Source organism: Trematomus bernacchii, unplaced genomic scaffold, assembly GCF_902827165.1.
Source record: "Trematomus bernacchii unplaced genomic scaffold, fTreBer1.1, whole genome shotgun sequence".
NCBI classification, from domain to species: Eukaryota; Metazoa; Chordata; class Actinopteri; order Perciformes; family Nototheniidae; genus Trematomus; species Trematomus bernacchii.
In genome coordinates, this window is record NW_022987564.1 from 3,805,285 (window position 1) to 3,814,770 (window position 9,486).

Consider the following 9,486-nt stretch of genomic DNA (forward strand, 5'->3'; position numbering starts at 1 on the left):
TTTATATTCTACTAAACTGAATCAAACCATAAACAAGGTGGGCTGTTGGGATTACAATATCGATATATTGATATAATATATCTGCATTATTTTATCCCACTTTATGCTTTGCTGCTTGTTTTACACAGATTTTATGTCTTATTTTTTACTGATGTGAAGCACTTTGAACTGCAATCCCCTGTATGAAAGGTGATATACAAATAAAGTTATTATTATTATTCAGATGGATGTCTCTGCCCCTCTGTTCATTCTCCCATTCTCCTCCTCAATCTGCCTAGAAGTATTTAAATGTTGTAGCTGTTACTATAACCAATACTAATGCTAGGGCTGCAACTGACAGTTATGTAGGCACATAGTTATTGTTTCTTATCGCTGTGTGATTAAAATAATAAACACAAATAGCAGGATAGGCAATGCAAAAATTTATTTTGTACCTTCAGACACACATAACACAACATCAGAATGAGCTATTATCAACAGAGAACCCAAATCTGCTTTCAAAGAATAGACTTTCACAAAGCTGGAGGATAATATCACAACACAACCCCTTTATGAGCCAAACCACCAGGAGAGAAAAAGATGGTACTATATCTTATCCCACTGAAAAGGCACTGCACCAATACCGTTAAAATATTGGCACAGTTCATCCCTGTGCTGCTTGGCTCGAGCTGAGTTATTGGTGGTGGGTGGCAGGGTGGCTTGCCGTAGGTCAGGGTCTTGTCTCCAACTTCCTGGGACAGTTTCATGATCGGGTCCTTCCTGGTCAACAACTCCCGCCATGTATGCGCTACAGCTCTCTGTGCGCAGGAAGTTGTGCAGAGCACAGCCAGCCAAAACAATGGCCTCCACTTTGGCAGTGTCTTGAATGTTTATGGTGGTTAGGAAGACCCGAAAACGGTTGGCTAGGATGCCAAAGGCATTTTCTACCACCCTCCGAGCCCGCGACAGCCTGTAGTTGAAGATGCGTTCCTTTACAGCTAGCCTGCGGTTCGGATAGGGCTTCATGAGGTACTCTTTCAGGGGAAATGCCTCATCTGCCACAATGTGGTAACAAACCGCCTCGTCAGAAGCAGGAAGTGGTGCAGGTGCAGGGATGTTGCATGTCCTATTCTCCAAGGCATCCTGCAGTGAGCATCCACCAAACACACCACCATCTGAAATCCTCCCATTACAACCTACATCGACATACAAGAACTTATAGTTGCTGTCGACCAGTGCCATTAGCACAATGGAAAATGTATGTTTGTAGTTGTAGTAGGTTGATCCAGTTCTTGGAGGGGGGCGGATGTTGATGTGTTTCCCATCCAGGGCACCTAGGCAGTTTGGGAAGTTCCACTGAGCCTGGAATCCATCAGCTACTTGCTGCCACTCTTCCACTGTGTCTGGGCACTGAAAAACAAAACATATATTTTTTAAGAGCCATGTTTCATATGGCAAACCAAACATTTGCTGTTCAAATGCCTACAGACCTCACTGTATTACATACCGTTTGCACAGTAAAACTAGTAAGTATCCACACATACCTTCAGGTATTTCTCTTTTAAAACCTCGTAGATGGCTGTACAGGTCTCTGGAACGAATTGCCGGATGGTTGACACTCCCACTCGGAACTGGTAGGAAAGGCTCCTGAAGCTTTCCCCTGCAAATATTAACAAACACATAACTGAGTTATCTACACAAGCAGCTGAACAAAACACTCATTAGCTACAAAACTACAGGTTATAGTTTACAAGATAGTTGATTACTTTAAGTACTATGAAGATTCAGACAAATGATACAACATATAATAATGAAATATTTTAACATGCATTATTATAGGAAGAAGATAACGCTTTATTGATCCCTTGGTAATTTCTCAAGCAACCAAGCAGTACTTTGGTACTTTGGTTTTGTATTTACACTAGTACATCTACATTACACTGCGGTATTACTACTAAAGCACAATATACAATAATATACAAAGTGCTGGCTGCAATTTCAAATATAGCAACATCTTTAGCTTGCATACCTGTTGCCAAAAATCGCAGCGTAACCATCAAACGTGTCCCCACGGAGATGCAATCCCGGTAGTTCGTGTTTTCCCTCTGGATGATTGGAGTGAGGAGTTCCTCCAACATGTGGAACTGAACAGGAAAAAGCTGAGCAAAATTTCGGAAATCTGGCTTTTCATGTAACTCCAGCTCTCGACACAGGTTCGGGAAAGCCCCATGAGCCTCTCGCTGCAGTATCCACGATTTCACCCATTTAGTGCGGTTTCTCGTTATTCGTCGCTTCTGCCTCTTGAGATACTGTTTCTTGATAATGTGTTGCACAAGCAACACTCCAATGGCTGATATCCCCAGTGCCGCACGATACATGTTTTCAATGGACAAGACTGAAAATGGAACACACCCGCTATTTGCTGTTTGTTTATATCACAGTCTGTTCTTCTTCTCTTTCTTCCGGTTGTTGCCTATTTTGAATGACGAATACACACTACCACCGCCTGCTGGTAAGGGCACTTATTGCCACTCACGCATGCGCAGTTCGTACGTGCTCGGCTGAAGTAAAGCGGTGTATTTCAGTGCGACACACGGCCTAGACGCAGGAGAACTCGTCGATGGATCTGTCGGTGTTGGACGTCGGCGAGTTCTCTGGTGACTGCCTGGTGTGTCAGGGGGGCTAGCGATCCGACACATTGTACGTGATAAGGGGCGGGAAATCTCTGGTTGACCAATCACAACAGCGCCGGCTAGCTAACCAATCAGAGCAGACTAGGCTCTGGTTTCAGACAGAGGGTGAAAAGAGGTGCTGCAGCACAGGCAGTATGAGAACAACAAAGAGCTTTTTGAACATTAAAGCATGGAGACATGTCACAATGACACAAAATATAATAGGGCCTCTTTAATGATATGATTTGTACCTTAAGTATATTGTAATTGTAACTGTTTTTATTGCTGAGAACAACACCAAACAGGAATTGTGTGTGTGTGTGTGTGTGTGTGTGTGTGTGTGTGTGTGTGTGTGTGTGTGTGTGTGTGTGTGTGTGTGTGTGTGTGTGTGTGTGTGTGTGTGTGTGTGTGTGTGAGCAACTCGATGTTATGAGCATCTGGACTGAAAGGCAATCCTCTCTCTTACTGTGTGTGTGTGTGTGTGTGTGTGTGTGTGTGTGTGTGTGTGTGTGTGTGTGTGTGTGTGTGTGTGTGTGTGTGTGTGTGTGTGTGTGTGTGTGTGAGTGTGTGTGTGGTTAATGTGTCAGTGGGAGGTCAACACCATGCAGTGGGTATCAGCTGTCACTTTTCCTCTCCGGGCTCCCAGATTACATGAAGCGAACCTGTGGAGGCCCAGACACCACACACACACCACACACACTGATGGGCGGGACCCAGACTAGGTGTTCATTGATCAGTCTGGAAGGTCAGGGTCGGCTGGAGCAGGGGGCGGGTGGAGAGATGACCCAGGAAGACGGGGGGTCACCATTTGTCGTCTCTTCTCTCCACCTTACGAGCCAGAAAATCACTCATCACTGCAGCTCCACCCATCCTTACACCCCTACTTCAGTGCAATAAATAATCTCTTTACACATAATGAGTCACAACCTGTTATGTAATTATTAATATTCCTGTCAGAGGAGGTTTTATTTTGTATATTTAATAAAGTAACAGAGAGTCAAGCAAGCTGCAGGATGTTTTATTTCTGTGTTTGCACTACTTTTGTTTTATTATCTGAAGAAATGTAAAAGCTAACAATGTGTGCAGGATTATTTCTCTGTATTACATCCATGTGTGAATCTGATCATATGCACATCTAATACACACACACACACACACACACACACACACACACACACACACACACACACACACACACACACACACACACACACACACACACACTCACTTTATCATTTTCTTTTATCATCCGCAGTATAATAAAGTCATTTATCATAAAAACACTTTGCTGCTGCTGCACCAGCCCGTGGGGATCATTGTGGCTTTATGTAATCTAATTTAATGTTATGATTAGAAGTCACTACGTAATAGTACAATGAAACACAATTATTTTCACAGTATGATATGAAAAGGCTGCAGGTGAAGTTTGAAAGTAAAACATGTGAGTGTTATAATAACTCACATAATTAAATAATAATTGGATTCAGGGAGAAATCTTCTGACAAACTAACAAGATGCTAAACCTGTAATTCCCATGTCTTGCAATAAAATATGTGAAAAACAATCAAGTAACGTTTTGTGATAGTTGCTGTCTGTTAAAGGAGAAGTTCAGTTTAGGATACATACAATGAGACAGGATTGTACATCTCTGGAAAGTGATCATGGCAGAAAACAGTTGGGTTTTCAGCCTATAACGGAAGATGTGTAGTAGGAGCCTGACTTTTTTTTAAACCTCTGGCCAGGCTAACTGTTTTCTTTCTTTGTGCTAAGCTAAGCTATCAGACTGCTGTAAGTTCATATTTCCCGACAGATATGAGTAATAACAATCTTCTCATCTAACTCTCAACAAGAAAACAAATTAGCTTATTTCCCGAAGTCTTGTATGTTGTGTTAAAATAAAATTGCTTTTAGTTTCACACCAGCACCAGTATGTTATATATTAGTATGCATAGTGCAGATCATCTTCATCAGACAGTCTATTCTGTGAGTTTAATTGGTACCTCGTGAGTGATGGCGTATCACTAATCCTCAGAGACTGTCGCTGGCATGTCTGTACTGTATGGGTGTTTTTAGAGAGATAGAAAAAAAGCCTGAGATAGATCAGAGGTTTAACGCACATCACAAGTTTCCTCTCCTATTTTCATGCAAACAAGGTTCACTAATCCATAGGGGAATTACTATAAATGAGCTATTTCCCTGGGAGCCCCACCGCAGCACATCCATGTCTGCAAGGAAAAAAACATCTCCAGAATCATATTCACATTTACATGTCTGTGAAATGTTGGCGTTTATAAGAAAACGCATTTTCTTTTTGTGCATATAAATGATTTAAACAGTGGACTCCTTATGAGGACTGAACTCACTTAATGTACTATCTAAAAAGACATTTCTTCTCTTTTCATTTGCAGGAGCAGGTGCTCACGCCCGTTGACTTTTCCGGAATCAGAATCAGAATCAGAAACAGGTTTATTGCCAGGTAGGTTCGCACATACTAGGAATTTGACTTGATGTCATGGTGCATACATCAAATATAAAAAACAAGAAATCTAATATAAAACACAAAATCTTTTACACCGTAATAAAATAAAATACAGTTAAATAGCAATACAAATTAAATAAAGCAGTAATTTACATGGAAATAGAATGCTATGAATGAATTTTAGAATATAAACTATGAAATGTGAAATAAGAATATGTGCAGTAAGGAGTATGAACATTGTGTGCATTAATGTAATGCATATAGTCTACGATGTGGCAGAGGTAAAGTGTCAGCGGGGGGGCCGGGCCTTGTTTAAGAGGCCGGTAGCGGAGGGGAAGAAACTGTTCAGGTGCCGAGAGGTTCTGGTCCCGATGGAGCGCAGCCTCCTGCCAGAGGGGAGGGGGGTGAACAGTTTGTGTCCAGGGTGGGAGGGGTCGGCCACTATCTTCCCTGCCCACTATCTTCCCTGCCCGCCTCAGGGTTCTGGAGGCGTGCAGGTCGTGGAGGGATGGCAGATTACAGCCGATCACCTTCTCTGCAGAGCGGATGACACGCTGCAGCCTGCCCTTATCCTTGGCTGTGGCTGCGGCGTACCAGATGGTGATGGAGGAGATGAGGATGGACTCGATGATGGAGGTGTAGAAGTTCACCATCATCGTCTTTGGCAGGTTGAATTTCTTCAGCTGCCTCAGGAAGAACATCCTCTGCTGTGCTTTTTTGATGAGGGAGCAGATGTTCTGCTCCCATTTGAGGTCCTGGGCGATGATGGTGCCCAGGAAGCAGAAAGACTCCACAGCAGTTACTGGGGAGTCACACAGAGTGATGGGGGTGGGTGGGGCTGCGGTCTTCCTGAAGTCCACAACCATCTCCACTGTCTTGAGAGCGTTGAGCTCCAGGTGGTTGTCCCTGCACCAGGTCACCAGATGGTCCATCTCCCACCTGTAGGCAGACTCGTCCCCACCAGAGATGTCCGATGAGCGTGGTGTCATCTGCGAACTTCAGGAGCTTGACAGACTGGTGACTGGAGGTGCAGCTGTTGGTATACAGGGAGAAGAGCAGAGGTGAAAGAACGCAGCCTTGAGGGGAACCGGTGCTGATGGTCCGGGGGTCAGAGACGTGTTTCCCAAGCCTCACGTGCTGTTTCCTGTCAAACAGGAAATCTGTGATCCACCTGCAGGTGGAGTCGGGCACGTGCAGCTGGGAGAGCTTGTCCTGCAGCAGAGCCGGGATGATGGTGTTGAAGGTGTCGAATGCACTTATTGTGAGTCGCTTTGGATAAAAGCGTCAGCTAAATGCAATGTAATGTAATGTAATGAAGGCGGAGCTGAAGTCCACAAACAGGATCCTGACGTAGTTTCCTGGTGTGTCCAGGTGTTGGAGGAGGAAGTGAAGTGCCATGTTGACAGAGTCGTCCACAGACCTGTTGGTTCTGTAGGCGAACTGCAGGGGGTCCAGGAGTGGGTCTGTGATGGATTTCAGGTGGGACAGGACAAGGCGCTCAAAGGACTTCATAACCACAGAGGTCAGGGCGACGGGTCTGTAGTCATTTAGTCCTGTGATCCTTGTTTTCTTGGGAACCGGGATGATTGTTGAGGTTTTGAAGCATGCTGGGACGTGGCATGTCTCCAGTGAGGTGTTAAAGATGTCAGTACACACAGGAGACAGCTGATCAGCACAGAGCTTCAGGGTGGAGGGGGAGACATTGTCAGGGCCAGCCACTTTTCTGCTATTGAGTTTTCTGAATAGTCTGTTTACATCCCTTTCATCAATTGAGAGAGTCTGATGTGTCGGGGGAGATAGATACTGAAGGGGAGGGGGATGTGGAGGTGTGAGACTGAAGCTGTTGAGAGGTGTCATGGGGGATGGTGTCAGGACTGAACTCTCTGTCTTCAAATCTGCAGTAGAACTGCAGATCGTTTGCAAGGCGTCGGTCGTTCACGGAGAGGGAGGGTTTTGGCTTGTAGTTTGTGATCTGTCTTACGACCACGCCAAACAGAAGCAGAGTCGTTTGCTGAGAGCTGATGTTGGAGTTTCCCAGAGTATTGTCGTTTAGCATCTCTCACCGCCTTGCTAAAGACGTACTTCCACTCCTAAACGCCTCCTCCTTTTGCAATCTATTAGCTGTTTCAGTTTTGGTGTGAACCAGGGCTTGTTGTTGTTGAAACTCACCCTGGTGCGTGTTGGTACACAGCTGTCTTCGCAGAAGCTGATGTATGACGTCACAGCCTCTGCATATTCATCCAGACTTTGAGTGGCACTCAGTCCTAAACATGTCCCAGTCAGTACAGTCCAAACACGCCTGAAGTTCCTCCATAGCTTTACTGCTCCACTGCCTGTCCTCACTACAGGCTTACACAGCTTGAGTTTCTGCCTGTATGCAGGAATCAGGTGAACCATGGTGTGGTCAGAGTGGCCCAATGCAGCGCGGGGGACGGCGTGATAGGCTCCCTTGATGGTGGTGTAACAGTGATCCAATATATTCCCCTCTCTGGTGGGGCATTTAATAAACTGTTTATATTTTGGGAGTTCGTGGCTGAGGTTGCCTTTGTTAAAGTCACCAAGAACAATAACTAGGCAGTCCGGATAGGTCCTCTCCACACACAGTATCTGGTCGGCAAGTGTGCTCTGTGCCTCCTGCACATGTGGTGGAATGTACACACCGACCAGTATGAATGAGGAGAACTCTCGGGGGGAATAAAAGGGTTTGCAGTTGATGATAAAAGTTTCCAGAGTGGGAGAACAGTGCTGCAGAATCACTGATTGTGATGATTAATTCAAAGGCTGGGATGAAGATTAAAGGTGGGGTAGGTAAGTTTGAGAAACTGGCTCGAGATACACTTTTTGTTATATTCCATGGAATGCTCTTAACATCCCGATAGCAATGAATATCTTAAGTGCTTTGACAAAAAATCCATTAAAAAAAATCATCTGTGGAAGCCGTAATACTGTAAAAAGTACGACCAATCATTTTAGCCGGCCCGGCTAAAATAACTGGATGGCCTACCTGCCTGTCAGCCTTCCATCTGTGCACAAACTTATCTTTCGAGCCGGTTTCTCAAACTTACCTACCCTACCTTTAAGCATTTCAAAGTATGTAACAAGGCAGGAGACAGAGAGGAAGGAGATAAAAGCGCATATATAGAGAAAAAAGAGGGGATCAGGAGTGCCAGGAGCTAAGAGAAAGTGGTACAGATGGGGAAACTGAAAGATTGCCGCTTCTGTTTCTCCAGTCTGTTAGTTCTGTGTCTTTGTAGGCTCTCTCCTGGGAAATGGAGGATATAACCCCTCTAAAGTCTCCCTGTTTCATGTAGGGTCAAGATCTTTTTGATCAGGGGTGACTGAGAATAAAAGCTCAAGAGGGGGGCGAGCGAGGGTGGGGGTAAAGAGTGTAACTGAGGAGGGAAGAATAGAGGATGAGTGACAGAAGATGAGGAAAAGAGGGTGATGGGAAGATGAGGTGGACAGACATGGATTTCACGGTGTCTGCTTCTCAGAAAAGATGGAGGGGGAACTCAGTCAAAGGAAGGATGTTTCTCAATTACCATCCTCCAGAGCGAGCATGCCAAAGTTTGTTGCAGAATAGTTTCATGGATATAAAATAAAGGCAGAGTGAGAGGGTTTCATATGACAAGAAACACAAGAGTCAGCATTGTTGGTGTGTGTTTCTGTGTGTGTGTGTGTGTGTGTGTGTGCAGCTGTTGAGGTGACACACACATGACATGGCAGGCACAGAGCGTTGCTTCCATATTGACTCTCTCAGGGGGGGTCTCTACATCATAAGCGTCATATTGATTACAGAGACTATGAGATGAATGGCGGACACCAGATACTGCAGCCATATGTCCACACAAAATCTGTGTGACCGTCACACACACATGCACACACACCAGTGGTGGAAGAAGATACTTTACTACACTATGAAAATAAATACTCCCTTTAAAATGAGAGTCCTGCACATTAAAACCTTACTTGAGTAAGTATGAGTTTCTTCACATTTTCTAAATAAAAGCACTCATTGTGCAGTACAATGTTCTCCGTCAGTGTACTTTTTTGTATGATGTTTATTGATGATGTTTAAAATCAGATAATGCATTTGACTGCTGCAAATGTTTAGGTTTAGTCTTTTATACACGGCAATGCATCATATTCTATAAGTTCATAATATTTGGCGTCATTGTTCTGTGAAAACCACATATCTCTAACAGGTCAACTTTCTATGAGCTCAGAAAAAAACTCCCTGCTGAAGAATTCTGACAATGTTTCTCTGGTTGATCCAAGAGGAGTTCTATATAAATAACTCACACAATACATCCCACTTTTCGCTAAAACCGTGCTATTTCATATGCTTCCACATAG

The 9,486-nt window shown here is 44.3% G+C and overlaps 1 protein-coding gene across 1 annotated transcript; it reads right to left on the reverse strand.

Moving 5' to 3' along the window:
• Window positions 1-512: 512 nt before the first annotated feature.
• Window positions 513-2,357, reverse strand: LOC117477742 (protein ALP1-like). The gene is made up of 4 exons (XM_034124482.1): window positions 2,009-2,357; window positions 1,524-1,639; window positions 729-1,389; window positions 513-520 (listed from the first exon to the last, which is right to left on the reverse strand). Exons 1-4 carry the CDS (start codon window positions 2,355-2,357, stop codon window positions 513-515), a joined length of 1,134 nt encoding a protein of 377 aa, XP_033980373.1.
• Between the last annotated feature and the right edge of the window lie 7,129 nt (window positions 2,358-9,486).

Bases quoted from the DNA above. Each gene is read 5' to 3' on its own strand.
- LOC117477742 (XM_034124482.1), bottom strand. From the start codon at position 2,357: ATGTATCGTGCGGCACTGGGGATATCAGCCATTGGAGTGTTGCTTGTG. The intron at 1,640-2,008 runs GTATGCAAGCTA...TAATATTTGCAG, and splicing joins GCTGCGATTTTTGGCAACAG to GGGAAAGCTTCAGGAGCCTT. The intron at 1,390-1,523 runs GTATGTGTGGAT...TTTGTTTTTCAG, and splicing joins TAAAAGAGAAATACCTGAAG to TGCCCAGACACAGTGGAAGA.